The sequence below is a fragment of the Talpa europaea genome (assembly GCF_964194135.1).
Source record: "Talpa europaea genome assembly, chromosome: 9".
Classification (NCBI taxonomy): domain Eukaryota; kingdom Metazoa; phylum Chordata; class Mammalia; order Eulipotyphla; family Talpidae; genus Talpa; species Talpa europaea.
Genome location: NC_140076.1, coordinates 95,296,632 through 95,321,006, shown reverse-complemented (window position 1 = coordinate 95,321,006; position 24,375 = coordinate 95,296,632). Strand labels below are relative to the sequence as shown.

Below are 24,375 nucleotides of genomic sequence, written 5' to 3'. Positions count from 1 at the left end.
CATTTAGATATCTAATTTTCTCTCATTTCTGCTGCTCTTAGTTCATCATATTTGAAGATAAACTATGACAAATTAAAAATGCGTACGTTTAACTATCAAGGCAACCACTGAAAAAAGTAAGAGGTACACTTAATTGATCAATAGTGGAAATTAAAAAATGGAACAGTAAAACATACTTGATCCAAAAGAAAACAGGAAAGATGAACAAAGGTCAATAGAATAAATAGCAAACAAATAGCAAGATGGCAAATCTAAGCCAAAAAAAAAAAAAAGAAAAGCAAAAGTGATTTAAACACTCCAACTGAAGAGCAAAAAAAGGTCTGACTGATGATAAAAGAACTAAAGTGTTCTTACAGAAAAGTTATGTTCTGGGGATTTAATGTACAACATGGTGGCTATGGTAAATATTGTACTGTACATTTAAATACTGCTAAGAGAATAGATTGTAAACATAAGAAAAAAATTTGCAGCTATGTGTGATGATGTATGGGAACTAAACTTCCATGGCAATCATTTCACACATATGCATATATTAATCATTATGCCATCACCTATAATTAATACAATGCTATATGTCAATTATGCCAATAAAAAGATGGCTGGAGTGGCTATGTTAATTTCTGCAAAGCAGGCCTCCTAACAAATAAGATATCAGAAGATAAAAAGAGACAGTTACTATAATAATGGGGTCCATTCAACAATACATAACCATCTTAAATGTGATATATAAATAACATGTTCAAAATGTCAAAGCAAAGACTAAGTGAACTAAAAAGATAAATTAACAAACCTACATATAAAATGTATAAATGTAACAAACCTACATATAAATAAGATAGATATATTTGAAGATTATTTTTTGAACAATTGATAAAACAATTTCATTAAAAATCTTTAAGGTATAAAGAAGGCAAATAGCACTGCCAACCAATTAAATATGATTGACATTCAAAAACAATTTTTACAGAACACACAAAACACCCAATAATTACAGAACACATAGTATTTTCAAGTGTATCTGGAACATTCATCTACATCATATACTGGTCAATAAACCAAGTCTCAACACTTATAAAAATGATATCACTTGTGGGCCTCCCCAGTGGCTCAGCGGTTGAGTGCTGGGTTGTGAAGCTGCCCGCAGCCTCTGCATCACCAGTTCGGTCCCTGGCCACCGGCGAGGGTCCCACATGGCACGCATACCTCTCTTGCCTCGCCCCCGCTGCTCCCCTCAGCAGTGTACTTGTCAGTCTCCCTGTTCTGTTCCCCGCTCTGGCTCTGGTGAATTCTCTCACCCTCCGGCACTTCTGACTGTACCCAGTGCTTGCATAAATAAATTAATTAATTTTTTAAAAACTATATATTTTAAAAGGGTATATTTTATAAATTTTACTTTGATAAAGTGCATTTTCAAAGAATGATGTGAAGTTTGAGAATTGAAATAATTTGTGCTTTTATCAACCGACAGTAGTAAAATAATATCAACGGTTTGATAATAGAAATCAGAGTTGAAAATCCATTTTTTTAAAAACTATCATAAAGTTTATCATTTATTAAAAAAATTTAATATACTTACCTACTTGATTACCTCCTAGTTTTACAGGTTCTGTTTCTAAAATATTTAATTTGCCACTTTCTTGGTTTTCTTTACAAGAAATTATATTCTGAGGTAACTGATTCACAGTCAGGTCTGCATGAAGTTTTTGAATTTCTGCCTCTTTTATTGCAAGTTTAACCCTGGTACAAGAGAAAAGAAGACAAAAAATGGAATGATTACATAAAAATATCTCAAACTATCTTTATCTTTTAAGTTAATAAAAATTTTAAAATTCTAATTAATCAGTCAACTGTTGGGGAGGATATGGAAACATATAACACTCACTGAACCATAAACTAGATTAGCTACTTTAGGAATTTGACTTTACCTAGTAAAATAAAAAATGTGCATATCCTATGACCCAGCAATTTCACTTTTAGGAATATGCAATAGAGAAACTCTCCCATTACACAAGGAAATATATGTTCTTTGGAGCACTCTTTATAATAGAAGAAAGCCAGAAGTAAAGTAGCTATCAGTAAAGGAATAAATTGTGACATATAGTACAGACTCTTATGCAGTTATTAAAATCATACTAATCTACCCATTGATCAATCACTCTACCTAGCCACCTCAACATGGATAAATTAAAGATGATGCTGAGTGAAAAAAGCAAAATTACAAACAATGTAGACATATAGTATATTTGTGTATGGGGGTGTGTGTAAAAATGCAGAAAATAGATTGGAGAATATATACTCAATTTATGATGATGGATACTTAGGAAGAGAATGGGACAAGTGGTAATGATTGAAAGGTATTATCTATTCTATAATGCTTGATTTTGTATTTAAAGAAACAAACTTGGAAACAATTGTCACAAAATATTAAAAAGAAACAACTGGATTATGGATTTGTTATGACACTCTGGACTTTTCTGTTTATTTTTTTACTAAAATAAACTAAAGATTTTAATTTAATTACCAATATAAGAAAATATTTTCTGTAACTTCAAGATATGAAAACCATACCTCAATTCTGATATCACCATTTTATTTGCCTCACAGCAGTCAATGTAACTGTCTTCTTTGTTTGACAAACTATTCATCTGGTGCTTAGAAAGTGATGATTTAAAACCAAACATTTCTCTTTTTAACTGCAAGTTAAAAAAAATATATATAAACTAATAATATCTATGATGATTTTTTTTAATCCAGAACCCCATGTTTGATAAATTGTATGAATTTAAATAGAAACATCTTAATGTCCATCAATAGGAGAATGTATAAATACATAAGATTCCAAGAATGGGAAAACTACAATAGTTAAAATAAACCTGTTTTGTATAAATCATTGTGGAGATATCACATAATATTAAATGAAAAACAACAGAGGCATGGGTAATATTTTTAAAAACACACTAAACTACCATTTATTCACTTCTACATGTACATATAAGTGGTAATATTTAAAATATGGGTGAAAAGACATCAATTTCAGAATAGTGGCTACATCTGAGGAGAGAGGGAAAGAACTGGATATGAAAAATTATTTTAAGCTGATTTATTTACCCGTAGAATTTTATTCTGAAAACATTTGGAGATTGCAATGTTACCCATATTTAGCAAATACTGTGCTACACTGATCTCTATACTTTTCTGCATGTTTGAATAATGCAGAATTTTTTAAATTAGTTGTAAAAGGGGCAAGGTAAGCACTTAATCATTACTACCTTCAAATTATAACCAAATCATACTTTATGGAAATTAAAAATATTTTCACTTTTTCAAACCATGTTATTCTTAACACTGCATCAAACACAGATATAGATTACTACTCCAACTTCAGAAATACACATCAAGTAATTCTTGATACTGAGTTCAAATGAGAATATCAATTTAATATGAATGTTATTTGCATGTGATTACATAAAATTTTCAAAAGTAAACAGTACATTAAAATTCTAAGCAAACAGCATCCTAGGAAAACAGATGCAAGTAAGGGCTGGGAACCCTCGGAAACATATTAGCTACTAACTTAGTAGCTACTTCTATATTTCTTCTCCAGTAAAATGATGGTGGCTGAATTAGATGATTTATAAGGTCCCTTTCAGCTTCCTGACTCCATGACAGTTAAAAATTTTGATGTGTATGTATGTCATCTATTGTTAAACCAAATACAACACATTTACCTAAAGCCTTCTCCTGACACCAAACTTATTTACATCTATCCATAACAAATTTTTGATATAAGTATACTTACCTTCTTCCTAATCTCATTTACAAATATGGTCATTTACAAATAAAAATCAAAGGAAAAAAGGCAGCCACCTGCTATCATAAAAACAATATAAAAGTTCTATTTCATTTTAACAAGTAGCTCAACATAATTAGTCATTAGGGAAATAAATAAACCAAATATGCCACATTTATCTATTTGTTGAGAAAGAAATTGTTGACTGAAAGTATTGACATGTGAGGAAAAAGAGAAGATAATAAAGCAATCACAAAATGATCTCTTATTAAGAACTTAAGTAAAGGGCCTCCCTGGTGGTGCAAGTGGTCAAGCTGCAGCACTATGAAACTATCAGCAGCCTCTGCAGAACGAGTTCGATAGCCGGCCAGGGAGCTAATGGACATGGTGCAGCAGACCTCTACTGTCTAGTCAGCTGCTCAGCAGTGTATTTCAAACAATCCACCTGTTCTGTCCCCCACTCTGTCTCTGGTGAATCCGCTCACCCCCGCACCTCTGGCCTATACCCCAGTTCTTGTATGCATAAATAAATCTTTTTAAAAAAAAAAAGAGCTTAAGTAAAATTTTCTTTTTCACACATACTTACTGGCAACTGGGATATAATTTTTTCCAAACTTTTCAGTTCCACCCTTGAACTTTCTATTTCTTGCTGACACAAATCCAGTCGCTCATTCTGCGTTGCAACACGGACCTTTAATTCTCGGTTTTCATTCATTAGAGAAAATTTTTCTCTAAGTATTTCATTTTTGTCCTCTAACTCATTGTCTAGTTTCAGAATAGTTTGTCTAGATTCAGTGAGTTGTGCCATGACTTCTGAATTTTTCACTGCCATGACTCTTAATTTTTCTTTTCCAATGTTATTTTCTTCTTTTAACTGCCTGTAAAGAAGCATTAAAATGAAAATAAAATATGCACTCATTTTCAATAAGCATATTTAGTTAATCTCACTTTCAAAATATTTTTAAAAAATTTAGAAATAATAATGCCACACACAATTATTGGGTGCTATGTCTGTTTGCCAAGCACTTTTAACTTTATGTGGCTAATACATGTTTATAGATGAGGAAATTGAGGCACAGAAAGGTTATGAAACTTGCCCAATGTCTCACAGTTAATTAGTAGGGAAGAATAAAGATAACCCCCCATCCTGGAAATATTTCCACGCCCTTTATAAAAGTTTAAGACAGGAGCTCTAACTTTAAAATCCTCACTTTGAAGTATCAAGAAAGTTTTAGATTTTATTAAAGAAAATCATGAACTGCTAGCCAAAATCTAGAAAACAACGCCTAATCAACCATCAATAGATTACTAGGCGGCAATATTTTAAAATATTTCAAATATATATATATATACACTCAGATATATATATGTATATATATAAATAAATGTTAAACAGAACAATCTAATGTTTAGAACTGTTATTGTATTTCACTACTTCTTTTCACATTTTTATTAAACACCTCTAAAGTGAGGTAAACTAAGTGATTCTTCATAATTTGAAGAAGACATGTTTTACTAACTAGCTAATATGGTCACACTGTAAGGGCTCTAAAAAATTTCTAATTTTCTCTAAATATATGCAAAGCAAATAGTTTATTATATTATTCTACATATTTAAAGCCATACTTACAATAACAAAATATTCTATTTTTAGATGTTTCAGGGTTTTTTCATTTATACATGAAAATCATTTTTCACAACAGGATACTGTACCTTAACTTATCTTTCAGTATTTCAAGTTCACTTTTATATAGACCACACTTTTCTTGTAGCCTTTTATTTTCTTTTTCACAATTAGTTAGATTTTTCTCTAATATTTCTTCTTCAGCTTGGACCTAAAACAATAATTTAAGTGGACACACAATTATGGTCATTATGTGGTCATAAGTTTTAGGTGTTTCAAATTAAAAAACAGTGATTCCAGAATTAAGCAAAAAGTGTGGAATAATTATTCCATACGCTAAAGTGACCAGCCGTGTGGTGGAAGGAACAAGGTGAACTTCCTGAGCACTAACCACTGACAGAGAGGGAAAGGCTATGACCTGCCCAGAAATCCTTAGGAGTCAAAGAGAAAGGATCAAAAGCACTATCATCTGAAAACAAGAGCACTATCATACGGCTTCAAGTGGACAAGGCAAGCAACTCATGTAGGGATGCTATATCAAGTTAGCAAAGACTAATTTTAAGACAAATGTTCCAGAGAAATAATTTTTGAAATCTTAGCTACAAAATACTCCCACTAAAATCAGCCCCAAACATAACAGATGAAAGTACCCAGTTTGGAGGGGTGGATTAGAGAATTTGGCAAATTTGCCCCCTTTCCTTTGTTACATCTACTTAACTATAAGGCTCTGCTTAGTACAGTTTGAAATTGATAAACTTAGGGAGACATGAAAAAATCATCTTCTATTTTCCTCTTCTAAAAAGTCCTTCCTCTTCCCAAGGATAGTTCCCTACTAAGTACTCTCCTTTCACCTATAGATTACTTTATTTAAAATCCCTTCCATGGATCATGCTCAGCAAAATAAACCAGAAAGAAAAAGACAAACACTGGATGGTCTCACTCATAGAAGGAATTTAGAAAACCTAAATAAGGGACCAGGAAAAAGACTAATTGCAATAAAGTAAAAATCTAAATCAACAAGCAACTATAGACCAGAGACACACTACAGTGAGGAGTAGGGGGAGAAGAAAAGGGATTAGGGTCAGAAAAAGGGGGTGGGAATTGTATGGGGAATATAATCAAAACGAAAATGCACACATTATGCAAAAACAAAAAATGATGTAAGAATTATATAAAATAAAATAATTCAATAAAAAAATTCTGAACAAAAAAATAAATAAATAAAATCCCTTCCATGATACTTTATTGCCTTGGTTTTCAAAACAGCTATCTGATTAGTCACACTTAAAACTTCAGTGTCTAATGGATGTTGATTTTTAATTTTTAATAATATTTTTCTTCTACCCTTCGTCTTTCCTTGAACAAACTCATGAACTTGCTCTGCTTCAATTATTATCTCAAGATAGAAGTAATCCACATCAGTAGCTCTGGACCAGATCTCTCGTCTAAGAATATCTGTGCATCTGACATGTGGCTTTCTTCTAATCAGATTTTATTACAATGTTTTATTATTTAAACACATTAAATGAATGTAATAAAAACACTATATTATTACTGTATTGATTTAGTTCGAGGAAATGTCTCTGTAAGAGGAAGGAATGATGTCCTCTCAGGGTTATAGGTCCAGGAGACCAGCTGAAGGTTACATAGTCTACGCGGCCTTCATGTTCATTGAGGTGATCAGAACAAATTTTCTGCTTTATTCCATAACTCCAACCTCTACTCATTCACTCCATCTTTCTCTATAAACTTTGTTTCTTCTCTTGTCTCTACCTGCACTATTTGTTTTCAAAAGTTTCTGCTCATCATCTCTAACAAGTACCAATTTTTATTTCAATGATTTCATTATGAATGAGATCATAAAAGTTATTACCCACCTTAACTACCATAAAAATATTATATTTTGTCTACTTTTATTTCTAGAATTGGACAGAAATAGTAAATACTGAATTTGCACAACTGCCTCTTACCTTTTCCAGTTTTTCAGCAACTTTTTCTTTATAATGTTGAAAGGCTTTACTCAGCTCTTCAGCATTAAATAGGGCTTCATTCCTTTGTCGTTCAGCTCTGAAATTTAGAAAGGGCTAATTAATAAAAGAAAGAATACTCTGTAGTGCTATAGTAAGCAAAACAAAACTTATATTTAACTGTAAGGAATAATTAAAATGAAGAAAATTTCCCTATACTAAAAAAGAGCATTACACTTAAATGACAAAACAGAAAATAAGGATTGGATTACGGTAGTTTCCTTACTATGAAATATCAATATGAAAAATAAAATATAACATGAAGAACTTATAAAATAAACTTTACACATTGACAATTTTTTTCTCTGTCTGAAAGAGATTAGGGAAGTAGCTTGAGGCTATATAATAATTTTCCAAAGAGAGGTATTATAAAATCAATTCACTACCTAGAATGTTAAAAATATTTCAGTAAATTCTGTGACCTTTGCACAAGTTCAGTATATCTACAAAAAGATATTTAAAAAAAAGTGACTACGGGGCCTCTCCGGTGGCGCAGTGGGTTGAGTGCTATGCTGTGAAGCAATCCAGCTCTTGTATAAAAATAAATAAATCTTAAAAAAAAAAACAAAAAACAGTAACTACAAACAACAAAGTCTTAACTACATCACTAGCATTGTCTTAAATCCAACCATGGTGCCTCACCTCTTAGTTAACCCTGACCTTTCCTCAGACTTTTTACATGGAATTGAGACAATTGGGCTGGAATTGAGTTAATTCCATACCTACATCTAAGAACCTTTCTATATTTAAACCTCTTCTCACCACCTTCTTCTCAGAGTAAGGGAAATTAGTAATTTTTCTCATCAAAAGTGATTTCCTTTAGCTATACTCTGGATCTTAGTTCTTCTCCCTCAGGAACTTATTCTTTCATCTATATTTTCAGTCTCTTCTCTTTTTTTTTTTTTTGTGGGACCCTCGCCGATGGCCAAGGAACGAACTGGCACTGCGGAGGCTGCGGGCAGCCTTGCAGCCCAGCGCTCAACTGCTGCGCCACCAGGGGAGGCCTGAGTCTCTTCTATTTTGACTTAATAAATTCAAGTAAAAGTATCCCTTACTTCCTGAACACCCTTCCAGGTAATAGTAGTAGATCACTTCAGCATCAGATAAATATCAAAGATTTCATTCGTTTGTGGAATATAAAGAAACAAAACAAAGGAACAGGCAATAATAAACAAAACATATCCGAGAAATCTGATTGTAGAATTGAGGCAACCAGAGAGAGGAGGTGGAGTATAGAGGGGGGACGGGATCCAAAGGATTACAGTAGAGGATTATAGGTGATTTGATGGTGGCCATGGTTTGGAAACATACATCTTAGTCTATATCCCTAAAATATATAGTGCTGTAGATGGATATTAATGCAATAAAAAATAAATAAAAAGACATTTTTAACTCCATTTATGCTTCTTGCACTTAAATCTATTCTGTGTGATATTAATATAGCTGTATCTACTTTCACTTTGTTGACTATTTGCTTGAAATATTTCATCCCATCTCTTTGCCTTCAACTTTTCTGTGTCCTTACATTTTAGGTCTGTCTCTTATATACTGATATAATATAAAGTTAAATCATATCTGCTTTTTTTCCCAATCAACTGTTAATCTTCTGCACCCAGAAAAAGCCTTTGCGAAATTAACAGTTTTTCAATTTCAGAATGCCAATACTCATTCTAGTTCGCAAAAAGCTCTAAGAGTTTTCATGTCACATCTCTAGCTAAAATGTCAATGGCCTATTTACATTCTCCAGGTTAAAATACATTCTCCAGGTTAAAATTTACATTCTCCAGGTTAAAATACAAATCTTTTGGCATGACACAAAGCCATTTATACTCTGGACCAAGCCTGTCTTCCTTGCCTCATTTGCTTCTACATCTATCCATTAAGTACATAAAACTCCTTAATGTTATTTAGCAGTGATGTTCTTTTTATACTTTATGCCTGTGCACATGCAGTTTAGAATGTGTCCATGACCACATATTCATTGTGTGAAAGCAGAGTCAATATGCTATCTGAAAAGTCATTTTGAGTTCTACTAGAGAACTAGCTGCTGGAAAACTAGCTGTTCTTCCTCTGTCCTTTTTCTTAGCTATATTATGAAACTAGTTTTTATATATTATTACCTCACTACTTTTAATAACTATGTACAAAGCATATTTGATTAAGTCCGAACTTAATCACACAGTTTAACAATAACTACATTTGTTAGTAATTATTATTTACGAGGCACCTTACATTCCTTTTTCATTTAATCCCCAACTAAACAATATTATCTTGACCTGACAGATGAACAAAATGAGGTTCAAGAAGGTTAGTTTGCACAAGGTAATAAAGTCACTAAGAGGTAAAAATCTGGCTGTTTGACTTAAAAACCTAAATATTTCTACTAACTAATATTGTCTACCAAATACGTTATAACTTCAACTGGACTAATCAAATACCTCGGGGAAAATTTTCTAAACTGTTTTTTTTTAATTTTTTTTAAAAAGATTTATTTATTTATGTATACAAGAACTGGGGCACAGGCCAGAGATGCTGGGGGTAAGAAGATTCACCAGAGACAGAGTGGGGAGCAGAACAGGCAGGCTGACTGAAATACACTGCTGAGGAGAGCAGCAGGCAAGGCAGGAGAGGTCTGCTGTGCCATGTGGGTTGCGCCCTGTGCCATGTGGGTTGCGCCCGGGGATCGAACTTGTGCTGCAGAGGCTGCGGATTGCTTCATAGTATGGTGCTTAACCCTTGTGCCAATGATGTAGAGATAGATTTTGGCGCCACAGCGCTAGGAAGCTGTGCGCAGCCTCTGCAGTGTCAGTTTGATCCCCGCTGGCTGGCGAGGGTCCCACATGGCACGGCAGACCTCTCCTGTTGCGCCCGCTGCTCCCTTCAGCAGTATATTTCGTCAGTCGGCTTGTTCTGTTCCCCTCTCTGTCTCTGGTGAATCCTCTCACCCTCCCACGCATCTGGCCTATACCCCAGTTCTTGTATAAATAATAATAAATAAATCCTTAAAAAAAAAGAGATTTCGAGCAGTTTTAGGATTTTAAATGTAAATGCAAACAAATATGTAACCTACTTATGACAACTTTTCAAAAATGTTTTCTTTGTAACATTTTCTCATAGTATAAATACTATAGATGGCAGCACTCCATCTGCCCATATGTGACTTTGCGGGTGCTTCCTTTTACCAAATCTCTCCTGTAGGGCAGCAGCTTCCTGCCTGCCCATGACTTGTACCTCCGGAGACTTCTCTTCACTGACCTCCCTCAGTGGAGGCCGCTCTCCTCAGTGCCACCCGCCTGCAACCATGCAGGCCTGTCTTAGCAAACCTGTGCCTTTCAGTGCAACTCTTCCTGCCCGCTTGTGTCTATGCAAGTGTCTTTTACTATCCTATCCCTTTTCTAATAAACCTGCTCTTTAAATATCAAAAAAAAAAAATAATAAATACTATAACTATTTTGCCAAATTAAATGTACAGATTGATTTTATATTGTTTAAACACTATTATATTATAAAATCTCTTTAAGGGAAAGAGCTTTATCTTTATTAGTTTAAAAGTTAACTGACTTTCAAAGTGAAAGGTTCCTTGGTCAAGCCTACCTGTAACACTTTACCTTAAGACAGACTTTACACAAAATAGACATTTTTTGCATTACTACTATATTCCTACAGGAAGACCCAAACACACTTTCTCCTGAATTTTATGTAATACAACTTAATTTCAGAAATAAATATCATTTTTTAAAAGATTTATTTACTTATTTATACAAGAACTGGGGCACAGTCAAAAGCACAGGAGGGTGAGAGGATTCACCAGTGACAGAGCAGAGTACAGAACAGGCAGACTGACAAAATACACTGCTGAGGGGAGCAGTGGGTGCGACAGGGTAGGTCTGCGCCATGTGGGACCCTCTCTTGCGGCCGGGGATCAAACCAGCACTGCAGAGGCTGTGGGCAGCTTCGCAGACCAGCGCTCAACTGCTGCGCCACCAGGGGAGGCCCCAGAAATATCATTATATTGGCAATGATATCGGGCTTATAGGAATGAATGCCATCAGTGTACTACTAACATAAAACCAACACATGATATTTTTAATAGAACATGAAAACGTTTAAAGAACAAAAAGAACATCAGGTTAATCTACTACCAAATTTCTGAAGTATTTTCAATTCAAAAATTAGTTAGAATTTTAAATTGGTGATAAGATCACCAATTGTTTGCTTTAAAAAAACACATACCGGGCCTCCCCGGTGGCGCAGCGGTTGAGCGCTGGGTTGCGAAGCTGCCTGCAGCCTCTGCAGCCGGTTCGATCCCCGGCTGCTCCCCAGCCACCGGAGGAGGGTCCCACATGGCGAGCAGACCTCTCCTGCCGCCCGCTGCTCCCCTCAGCAGTGTACTTCAGTCCTTCTGCCTGCTCTGCTCCCTGCTCTGGCTCTGGTGAATTCTCTCACCCTCCCGCGCTTCTGACTGTACCCAGTGCATGTATAAACCAAACAAACAAACAAATAATAAATAAATAAATAAGACATGCCTCTAGAAAATTAAAAAAAAAAACAAAACACATACCTCTTTCCTTGCTTACTTTGTTCAAGTAAATCCACCTTCAATTTTATACATTCCTCTTGGGACCTCTGCAAACTCTGATCCTTTTCAATTACCATTTTCTGGCTCTGCTCTAATTTATTTTCTGCCTCTCTATAAAATAAAGAATATTTTTAAAAGGTTATTAAAGAGATTAATTCTAGGAATGCAAGAATAATTCAATATTACAAATTCTATTAGTTAAAAGCACTGAGTTTAGAGAAATCATTTTTTTTAATATTTTACATCATTGTTCATTTTGTAACATTTGCTTTCTTTTCTCAGATGTAGTTTCCATAGAATTTCCACTATCAATGCACCTTTGCACCATCACCACAGTCCCCTGAGCTCTTTCCTCCCTTGTTCCCTTCCCTTTTCCTCCCCCTCTCCTGAAGAATGTCTCTGGTTTAGAGTTGTCTGTTTATTTTTGTTTTGTTTTGTTTTTTATTGTTATTATTTCCCCCCTTATTTGGGATCCCCTATATTCTTCCTATAAATGAAACCATCTGATATTTTTCTTTTTCCTTCTGCCTTATTTCACTGAGTATAATTCCTTCTAGCTCCATCCATGTTGCTGCGAATGGCATTAGTTTACCTTTTTGATAGCTGAATAGTATTCCATTGTGTATATATATCCCATCTTCTTGACCCAGTCATCTATTTTTGGACATTTAGGTTGTTTCCAACTCTTACCTACTACAAATAGTGCTGCAATAAACAGAGGAGTACAGGTATTCTTTTGAATCAATGTTTTCATGTCCTTTGGGTAGATCCCTAGGAGTGGAATTGCTGTATCATGTGGTAACTTCATTTTTAGTAGTCTGAGGAACCTCCAGTCTTTTCATTGTGGTTGGACGAGTTTGCACTCCTACCAGCAATGTAGGAGAGTTCCTTTTTCACCACATCCTTGCCAACATTTGTTGTTGCTAGTTTTTTCGATATGTGCTAGTTTTTTTGATATGTGTAAGGTGGTATCTCATTGTGGTTTTGATTTACATTTCCCTGATTATGAGGGATGCTGAACATTTTTTCATATGCCTGTTGGCCATTTGCATTTCCTCTTTGGAAAAGTGTCTTTTAAGTTCTTCTGCCCATTTCTTGACTGGATTTACTTTGTTTTTGTTGAGTCATGTGAGTTCTTTGTAAATTCTTGTGATCAGTCTCTTATCAGTTGTATGGAGTGCAAAAATTATTCCCCAATCAGTAGGGTGTCTTTTTGTTTTGGTTAATGTCTCTTTTGCTGTGCAGAAGCTTTTCAGTTTGATGTAATCCCAGGTGGTTATCTTTTCCTTTACTTTCTTTGCTTTGGGTGATGAGTCTTTAAAGATGTTACTGAGATGTATGTCTTGTAGTGTTTTACCTATATTTTCTTCTATATATTTTATGGTTTCAGATCTTATGTTCAGATCTTTTATCCATTTTGAGTTGGTTTTTGTGTATGGTGTGAGGTAATGGTCTAGTTTCATTCTTTTGCTTATGTTGGTCCAGTTTTCCGAGCACCATTTATTGAACAAGCTGTCCTTGTTCCATTGCATATTCTTTATTCCTTTGTCAAAGGTTAGTTGTCTGTATACATGTGGCTTTATTTCTGGGCTTTCTATTGGTTCTATTGGTCTGTGTGTCTGTTTTTGTTCCAGTATTTGTTTTAAATATTATGGCTTTGTAGTATAGTTTGAAGTCTGGGAGTATGATACCTCCATAGAGAAACCATTTTTTAATGAGATGCAGAAAGGGCATATCTATATCACTGTCAAGTGGTGTTAATTTTTTATAAGGAATAAAAGAATACTTCCATGAAAGGATAAAAATATCTGAAATGATAATTTATAATCTATGTCATGGTCAGATACTATAAATAGTATGAAGCATGACTGGATGGTTTAGATTTTTTGACAATTACAAAAAGGGAAAAGTAATAAATAGTATAAATTTTGGAAAGAAAAAACAAAAGGTTCTTTTTTTTGCTCACAATATCATTATCTACCTGGAAAATCAAGGAGAAACAAAATGAAAAACTATTAGATGAGTATGACATACTGCCCATTAGAAAATAATACAACGTTCTCCTGTGTACTATCAATAAACCAATGCAAATAAATTCACAACAACCAAAAAATATAAAGTACCTAGGAATAAACTTAAAATAAAATATGCATTATAAAGAAAAGTACAAAATTCTGACAATCATGAAAGATGATTAATATGCATCAGAATCGTCTGCAATATTTGTTAAAACATAAATTGCTGGATCCCACATCATAAACTTTGTGAGTCAGTTAAGTCTGAAACAAGACTTGAGATTTACATTTCTAACAAGTCCCAGATTATGCTAATACTATTATTGCCAGAACTACATTTATCACTAAAATGGAATAATGTTATTTAGATGTATTTTATTCAAAGTAGAAGAGGGTGAAAAATTATGAAGTGCTTAATTTCTTGTATTTTATTTCTTGAACTCCCACTGAAGCACTGAGTATATATTGCTAAGTATGGCAAGAAATGAACTAGTTTGTTTTTAATAAAAGCACAGAAATAAGAATCTCAGGTTAGAGTCAGTCTTTTTTAGCCCCCATGTATTTTATGCATCCTGTGGCCACAAGTGATCATGACAGACTGAAAACATACTCAATGAGTTATGCAACAGTATGTAGATCACTACACACTTACAGGGACAAAAGGAGGATTTACTAAGATAAAACAAAAAGGAGGCGCAGGAAATAAAAAGCTTAAAGTAATAAAAAGTATGTTTAGGGCCTCCCCGGTGGCTCAGTGGTTGAGCGCTGGGTTGTGAAGCTGCCAGCAGCCTCTGCAGCACCGGTTCGATCCCCATCCTCTGGGTGAGGGTCCCAAATGGCGCGCAGACCTCTCTTGCCGCCCACTGCTCCCCTCAGCAGTGTACTTCGTCACTCTGCCTGTTCTGCTCTCCACTCTGGCTCTGGTGAATTCTCTCACCCTCCCGTGCTTCTGACTGTACCCCAGTGCTTGTATAAATAAATAAATAAAATCTTTAGAAAAAAAAAGTATGTTTACCTCAAAACTTTATCTTGGGCTGAAACTTCTGCTTCCAAATTTATAATCTGTTCTTCTAAGATTGGTACACTGGCTGCCTGTTGTTGAGCAGATTCAAGCATAGAAACTTATAACAAAAACAACTTTTAGAACACTTCCTTCCAGAAAATAAATCAATTTCTACTTGGTCCTGTTCCTTCTACTAATGCTGAGGGGGTTCAAAAATTCCCCAGTCAGAATAGAGGCATCACACTCCCAGACTTCAAACTATATTACAAAGCCATAATCATCAAAACTGCATGGTATTGGAACAAGAACAGACACACAGACCAATGGAATCGAATAGAAAATCCAGAAATAAACACACAGATTTATGGTCAACTAATCTTTGACAAAGGAGCAAAGACTATGCATTGGAGCAAAGAAAATTTGTTCAATAAATGGTGCTGGGAAAACTGGGTCGCTACATGCAAAAGAATGAAGCTTGACCACTACCTCACACCATACACAAAAATCAACTCAAAATGGATTAAAGAACTTGACATAAGACCTGAAACCATAAAATACATATAAGGAAATATAGGCAAAACACTACGTGATATGCACATCAAAGACATCTTTACAGACACATCACCCAAAGCAGTGATAGTGAAGGCAAAGATAAACAGCTGGGACTACATCAAATTAAAGAGCTTCTGCACAGCTAAAGAGACAATAACAAAAACAAAGAGAAACCCCACCAACTGGGAGAACATTTTTGCACACAACACGAATGATAAATGACTGATCACAAAAATCTACAAAGAGCTGATGAGACTCAACAACAACAAAGAAAATAATCCAGTGAAAAAATGGGCAGAAGAGCTAAAATGAAACTTCTCTGAAGAGGAAATGCAAATGGCCAACAGGCATATGAAAAAATGTTCAACATCACTGTAATCAGGGAAATGCAAATTAAAACTACCATGAGATACCATCTTACACCAGTGAGAATGGCACATATTAAAAAAACTAGCAACAACAAATGTTGGCAAGGATGTGGAGAAAAAGGAACTCTCCTGCATTGTTGGTGGGAGTGCAAACTGGTCCAACCACTATGGAGAGCTGTGTGGAGATTTCTGGACCTACTAAACATAGAGCTTCCATATGATCCAGCAATTCTACTCCTAGGTATTTACCCAAATGACACAGAAACATTAATTCCAAAGGGCACCTGCACCCCTATGTTTATAGCAGCACTATTTACAATAGCTAAGCTATAGAAACAACCCAAATGCCCAAAAATAGATGACTGGATCAAGAAGATGTGGTCCATATACACCATGGAATATAACTCAGCATTCAAAAAAGATAAACACATGCAATTTGTAGCAACATGGATGGCGCTGGAAGGGATCATGCTCAGCGAAATAAGCCAGAAAGAAGAAGAAAAATACCAGATGGTCTCACTCATAGCAGGAATCTAGAAAACTTAAATAAAGAACCAGGAAATCAATAACTATAAGAAAGTGAAAATCAAAATCAACAAACAACTATGAACCAGAGACACTCTATGGATGGGGGGGGGGGCGAGGAGGGGAGGGATTGGGGTCAAAAAATAAGGGGATTGCAATTGTATGGGGAATATAAAAATAAAATTTATTTAAAAAATAAATAAAATAAAAACTAAAAAAAAAAAAAATTCCCCAGTCACTGGTGAAATGTAAATCTCATCCTATCTAAAACTTTAATCAACATTTACATTGATAAGCCAGTTTTAGCATATAAATTCCTGCCATTACTCTTACTCTCAAATTAGTATCACAAGATTACTGGTTTGTTATTTAGGGGGGGAAATGAAATTGCTACTATTACCATGTAGGAAGACTAATTTTCACAAGTTAGAAAACTAAAAACCAAATCATAAAAAGGTAAGAAACTAGGGGATCCCTAGTAGCATAAGGGGTTAAGTCACAGCACTGTGAAGCTATCGGCAGCCACTGCAGCACGAGTTTGATCCCCTGGTCAGGGAGCTACCCACATGGCGCAGACCTCTCCTACCTTGCCTGCTGCTCCCCTCAGCAGTGTATTTCAGTAAATCCACCTGTTCTGTTTCCCATTCTGTCTCTGGTGAATCCTCTTACCTCCCGCATCTCTGGCCTGCACCCAGTACTTGTATGCATAAATAAATCCATCATTAAAAAAAAAAGAAAATACTTATTGAAACATTTTGCAATTTAAGAAATGATTTTAGAATAAATGCTAACAAGTGAAAACCAAGATAATGCAGAAAAGCATAGCAATCCTACAACCTGGAAGACAGTGCAGTAGGCTAGGAATCTATGACCTAAAGAGTATGTAAAAGAGAAAACCGATAATAATTACTGAAAAGTAAGCTTAGAATATAGAGACATGAGGTACAGTAAAAGGCAAGAATAAAGTCTAAAATAGAAAACCCGCTGGATGGCTCAAAATCTGTTTGTAAGTCAACACTTCTTTTCCTACTCTATGAATATCAACATTCAGATCATGATCAGGAAGCGATAGGAAGTTTATTATCTGGAAATACTGAATAGGAAAGGTTTGGTACTTTGGACATTATGTAGAATGAGTTGGGGTGCGGTAGACTTATAGACAAAGGGATCAATGTAAAAGCCATGTTCCAGTTTCCAACTCCATCTTATTTAAGATTATCGCACAGTGGGAAATCAAAGGATTATTTGCTGGAGAAACCTTACAATACTGATTGGGAAGATAAACTGATTGAGAAGGTAAAGGAGAAGAGTGTCTCCTCATTAAAGAACCATCTCCCCAAATATCACCAACAAATGAAGTCCACTGGAGAAGAAACTTTACCACTACATAGAACTTCCAAACATCACTTAAGTGCCTTTCTTTTAGATATAAATAGCCAAAATACTAACAGCTGAAAAAAAGTTCATGAAAGTCAAAGTGGCAGGAAGCAAGACAAACACTCATACAAAAATAATCAAATCTTCAGAGAGCTAACAGAGGTTACTGCATCAGGATGTTACAAAATACAAAACAATTCACAAAATATGAAAAAGCTCTGAAAAAATAAATAATAGATAAAAGACTCAATAGAAATGTGGACAAAAATGTTGACGAAATTACCTAAAAATTATCAAGGTAAGAGATGGAAAATGCCAGAAAAAAATTTAAAAGATTTAGAAGACCAGTGCAAGTGATCCAATAGTCACATAATAGCAAAGATGGAAGGACAAAACAGAAGGAAGAAATGTATCAAAAAGATTACATTAGAAAAATTTCAGGGCCAAAAAGAACAAGATCCCAGAATGAAAGGGTCCTCACATATCTAACACAACGAATAACTGATATCTATTCAAACACATGTCATTATGAAATTTTAAAACACAAAGGGAAAACTATCATAAAGGGAAATACAAATGGAAAAAAAAGATTCACAATGGCATCAGACCTTTGAAACACGGGAGGGTAGAAGAGAGTAGAAGTATCTCAGACAACTCTGAGATAAAATAATTTTTAACCTAGAATTCAATCAAATGCAGGGAAGAAATTAAGACATTTCAGAGTCAAGGAAGCTAATGGAAATCATGTTCCAATTAAAGAAAGAATAAACCAACAAAGATGACATGGAATCCAAGAAACAACGACTTCAACTAAATTTCATAAGGACTCGGGATGGCAGACTTCAACTAAATTTCATAAAGACTCAGGATGGCAGCTGAGAGGGCAATAAGCTCAGAAAGAACAGAACACCAGTCTCCAGAGGTTTATCTAAATTTTGCCAAAAGATGAGTTATGAATATACTGCTTGGTACAGTGGGGAATTTCAACAGATTTCCTATAGTAGCATATATGCAGCATTGAAAGCTTAGAGCTACCATGGAAAAAGCAGCCTCTCTGAAAAACATTTTACTAAGCCATTTAGAAAAAGCTGAGATAGGAAGTAAACTACTACTTAGAAATAAGTAATCACTAGCATACCTTTATGCTAGTGGTATATTTACATAGTTATTAGTAAAACTCTAACACTCTTTGGCTTCAAATAATTAAGCCTCTAGACTTTATTTTTTTATTTATTTAGATTTATTTATACAAGCCCTGGGTACAGTCAGAAGTGCAGGAGGGTGAGAGAATTCACCAGAGCCAGAGCAGGGAGCAGAGCAGGCAGAAGGACTGAAGTACATTGCTGAGGGGAGCAGCGGGCTGCTGGGGAGGTCTGCACGCCATGTGGGACCCTCCTCTGGTAGCTGGGGAGCAGCCGGGGATCGAACTGGCTCTGCAGAGGCTGCAGGCAGCTTCGCACCCCAGCACTCAACCGCTGTGCCACCGGGGAGGCCCAAGCCTCTAGACTTTAAAAGGAGATCTATAGTTGATCAAAAAAATTTAAATATAATTAACTAAATGTGATCAGACAAATCACAAAGGTAAACAAACACAATGAAAAGGTAAGTTCATGAGAAAGCTCATGAGAAATCAAGAAAAACAGTATTTTTCCTTTAAAAAAAAAAAGTAAAAGTAAAACAAAAAATCTTGGCCTCCCTGGTGACCTAGCACTATCACCACTATGGACTGAGTTCCATCCCCAGCCAGGGAGCTAACCCACACATGGCACAACAGACCTCTCCTGTCTAGCCTGCTGCTTCCCTTAGAAGTGTATTTCAGTAGATCTGCCTGTTCTGCTCCCCACTCTGTCTCTGGTAAACTCTCTCACCCCCTACCCCTCTGGCCTACACCCCAGTTCTTCTATGCAAAAAAAAATTTTTTTTAAATCAGTAACTACTGAATATGGAGAGTGCAGCAACGCCTGAAAAATATCGTTTCCCTGAGCGTTACAGGGGAAATCTATCTTAGAAATAATCCCAAACATCAAGTTTTATGAACACTGCAGCATTTTTTTTCTATTTTAGACTGGACTTATCCCCAACAGCGCTTTGTTCTATTCAAAAAACACAACTCTCCCATAACTCCACTACTGAAAACAGTCTATAATAGTTAACATTGAAAGCCTCACCAAGAACGTCCAATCCTCATCAAAGTTAACAATAGTGTGAATAATCTGTCCTTGTAGATAGTATGTATACTGATATATCTTTATACATACAAACACATAAACAAATGAACATGCGCTCTTTTTATAGAATGTAAAACTGGATCATTGTATATGTTTGTGTTGCTCTGTAATGTTTTTCTACCACTAAATATATTGGGTAATGGCTTTTGATGGCTGTGAAGATACTATTCTAAGGGCCTTAACACATATCATTTAAATCTTACAATGTTTCACAGAGGTCAAACAATTTTGCATCTTACTACTGATTTACTTTTTAAAAAAAACCTTTATAGCATTACATTATGTGGATCTATCATAATTTACTTTACTTTACCATGCTTCTAATATTATTAGACATTTTGGTCTCTTCTAATTTTTTTTTGTTAAGATTTATTTATTTATGCATATAAGAGCTGGGTTGTAGGCCAGATGTGGGGGGTAGGAGGGGTGAGAGGATTTACCACAGAGTGGGGAGCAGAACAGGTGACTGACTGAAATTCAGTTTGGGGGAGCCGCAGGAGAGACAGGAGAGGTCTGCTGTGCCACATGGGTTAGCTCCCTCATTGGGGATTGAACTTGTACTGCAGTGGCTGCCAATAGCTTCATAGTGTTGAGACGTAACCTCTTGCAGCCCCAAGGAGGCCCCTAATTTTTTTTATAATAACAATCATACAACAGAAAAATCGGAAACCACTTATATAGGGAGCTATTAATTAAATTATGGAATAACTACATAAGGAAAAAGAAAGTCCACTAAAATGATCATTGGAAAGTTAAGTAAAATCATCACAAAATGCTTAAGACTCAGTACAAAATAAAAAAAACAGGAAAAAAGAAAACCATTCAGTCTAGATTCAACTATGAATAAATCAATAAGGTAGTTTCTAGATGGTAGAAAGTGATGGTCTCCCTTTTTTCCATTTTCAGTTTTCAACAATGAGAATATATTATTTTAAAAGGAAAAATGAATAACCCATATTTCTTTTGTATAAGAAATAAAATTGGTGATCTTAAGCTCTGACTAGGGCCTCCCTGGTGGCACAGTGGGTTGAGCATAGAGTTATGAAGCTGAACGCAGCCTCTGTAGCATGGGTTTGATTGCCAGCTGGCCAGGGAGATACCCAGATGGCGTGGCAGAACTCTCCTGTCTCGCCCGCTGCTCCCCTCAGCAGTGCTTTCGGTCATTCTGCCTGTTCTGGTCCCCGCTCTGTCTCTGGTGAATCCTTTCACTCTCCCACACCTCTGGCCTATACCCCAGCTCTTGTATAAATAAATCTTTAAAAAAAAAAAAAAAGTTCTGACTTATCTAAATGCATAGACTATACAAGTTCCCCTAAATCATTTTCAGATATTAAAATTTTATGAAGTTGATTACACAAGATTTTGCAGCAATACAGGGAATGTTTTTATAATTATAAATTCTAAAATGATCACAATTATTTTGTTGGCATAGTTACCACTTCAAGAAACATACTTTTGCTCTTGACTGTGTTAATTCAAAGTGGACAGATTCTATTTTAGTCATTAATGAATGATTCTGTGAGACCAAGCAAGCATTCTGTTGCCTAAGTTTATTAAGTTTCTCTCGAAGATTTTTGATCTCCTGATCAATGGAAGCAGAAGATGAAAAAGACACCTGAAAAATGAAAAAGAAAAAGCTATTTTGGATTATGCCATTAAGCATAACAATTAATAGACAATAATGAAATAATGAAAATAATGAATCAATTTAAATGACTAAGGGGAATCAGAAAATGAGTTGAGATATTTAGTGACTGTTGGCAAGAAGACATGGGACTATCAGCGCTGTTTCCTACACTGCTGCAGGCATGCACATAAACAAGTATCACTTAGAAAACAATGGTGCACTTTGGAAAAGCCCATGGTATTATGCAGCAAAGCTGAACATGCTAAGACCTAACAAAATTACTTTCTGGTATAAATCTGATAGAAACTTTTGTACTTTTGCCCCAAAGATATGAAAATATTTATAGCTACAATATCCCTGAAAATAGTCAGTATATGGAAAGAACCTAATATCCATCAACAATAAAATAGATAATGGATAAATTATCTTTGAAATATATATATATATATTTCTATTAGACACTGTTGAACTTACATTTTACAATAAGTTATTTTAATTTTCATGAGTTGAGTTTTAAAACATGATTTTTTTTAATAACCAATATATACATGCAATTCAAAAGAATAAACTATATTAAATCTCATTCTATCAGTAGTAGGTAGGCAACTATTTCTACAAGCTTGTTGTTTTATAAACAAATTTATAACATCAATCATAGAGCAAACAAAGGAAATCACTTAGAAGAGTAAATAAGTTACAGACTTTATTAAACCTCACTTTCCAGTGTTTCCACCTGCATATACAAATGATACAAATTACCCATTACTCACACTTACTCAAAAACAAGTATACTCTATTGCTCTGCATCCTGCATTTTATACTTGAACAATATCTTGGCAATCTCTCCATAGTCAACCAGGTGAGACTCTGAAGCTTTTCTTTTTCTTTTCCCTCACCTGCACTTCCCATTGCATGTTTATTCAACCAATCTGTGTTACTGAACACAATTTTCAGTTATGACAAAAAATGCCTCATTTTATATTTATGAAGGTGTACCCATAGTGCAGATTTCTACAAATAGATTTCCAAGTAAAGGATAAACACATTCATGACTTTGGTAAAGATTACCAAATGTCTCGGCATAGTGGCTGGATCATTTTACATTCCTATCAGCAATGTTTGAGCATGCCTACTTCCCCCAATTTCTTTATTTTTTTTTAAGATTTATTTTTTTATTTATGCATACAAGAGCTGGGGTGTAGGCCAGAGGTGTGTGGGGGAAAGGATTCACCAGAAACAGAATGGGGAGCAGAACAGGGGGATCTACTGAAATATATTACTGAGAGGAGCAGCGGAGTAAACGGGAGAGGTCTGCTGTACCTGGCCAGGGAGCTAACCCCATGGTGCAGCAGACCTCTCCTGTCTCGCCTACTGCTCCCCTCAGTAATGTATTTCGGTCAGTCTGCCTGTTTTGTTCCCCAATCTGCCTCTAGCCTATACCCCAGTTCTTGCATGCATAAATAAATAAATCTTTAAAAAAAAAATAAAATAAGAAGGATCATCAAGTTGAATGACGACAGAGAACAAATTTTCAAATTTCCCAGAATAATATAATCTCTATAGACATGGAATTTAAATTAATTTTCTAATATGTAGGCACAGACAGCCTCATCAAGCAACTTCCTTACACAAAGACAATTTCTCAATTTTTGGTTTTTATGAAGTGAGAGGGCAAATTTTTATCAAAAAAGATTATGATGTTCATAAGCGCCCATATGTGTATCTATGTGGTAGTGATGGGGTAAGGAAGAAAAGAGTGGAAAGGGAGATAACAGACTTGAGTAAGGAAAAGGGACAAACATCGGGCGATACATATGACAGAATAAGAAAGGGGAGGGAACAAGAGAGGTAGAGAAGGAGAAGGGAGGGAAAGAGGTAGGGAGAGATAGGGGTGGAGAGAGAAAAAGAACGAGAGAAAGTGAGAAAGCTCATTCATTCCTGACCAGGAAGGAGGTCCAGCATCATTCACAAAACTTAGAGACAATGAAAGGAGAACAGTGCGGCGCTATCACATAGCCCTGGATGCAGGCTAAACTGTAAGTACAATCTAAACAATTTATTACATAGTATACATGGTACAGTGCTAATCAAGGAGGTTATAATTTACTTATGAAAAGAAGACTGAATTGTAAAAAGGAAATAGATATAGAAGTTTAAAAATACAATAGCACATCAAATTAACTACTTTTTTGTTGGGTCATAATAAGAACCATTATACTTGAATTCAACAATTCTTGAGCACCATAGTAAAAGACTGTGGGAAACAAAAGTAAGATATTTAAAGAAAAAAACTCAAAGAAAAAGTATTTTAAGTAGACAGATATAAAAGCAAAGCTACTTCTAAATAGACAGGTCTAAAAACAATAACCTTATCTCTTGACTTTTTTTGACAATCAGAACTGCTATTGGACATCTTACAAACTTTGTTATAAGGTGAGTAATTCAAAAGTCCACGGTGGCTAAGGTGAGCAAGATCTTCGAGAACAAGTCTTTCAGACCTTGAAGGATTAGAGGCATAATCAGAATTTTCACTTGGACTAACACTAGAGATAAAAGAAAAAATACATTTTAGTTTTTAGATCCTATAAGTATTCACTCTAAATTTCGATGCATAAAATAAGAAAACAGACTAACTTCTGAAATACTGCTGGTAATCAGAA

At 35.1% G+C, this 24,375-nt stretch overlaps 1 protein-coding gene across 1 annotated transcript in view; it reads right to left on the bottom strand.

The window, feature by feature from the left end:
* The window catches only part of CCDC18 (coiled-coil domain containing 18), a gene marked incomplete at its 3' end in the record, with an annotated part of 87,815 nt that overhangs the window by 61,715 nt on the left and 1,725 nt on the right, over window positions 1–24,375 (bottom strand). Inside the window, exons 3-11 of the mRNA XM_084243811.1 lie at window positions 24,084–24,258; window positions 21,542–21,703; window positions 15,051–15,157; window positions 12,003–12,131; window positions 7,385–7,481; window positions 5,504–5,625; window positions 4,377–4,668; window positions 2,569–2,693; window positions 1,577–1,737 (exon numbers count right to left, since the gene is read on the bottom strand). Coding sequence (XP_084099937.1) covers window positions 1,577–1,737; window positions 2,569–2,693; window positions 4,377–4,668; window positions 5,504–5,625; window positions 7,385–7,481; window positions 12,003–12,131; window positions 15,051–15,157; window positions 21,542–21,703; window positions 24,084–24,258 — 1,370 coding nt within the window. The remainder of the gene's footprint in view (window positions 1–1,576; window positions 1,738–2,568; window positions 2,694–4,376; window positions 4,669–5,503; window positions 5,626–7,384; window positions 7,482–12,002; window positions 12,132–15,050; window positions 15,158–21,541; window positions 21,704–24,083; window positions 24,259–24,375) is intronic.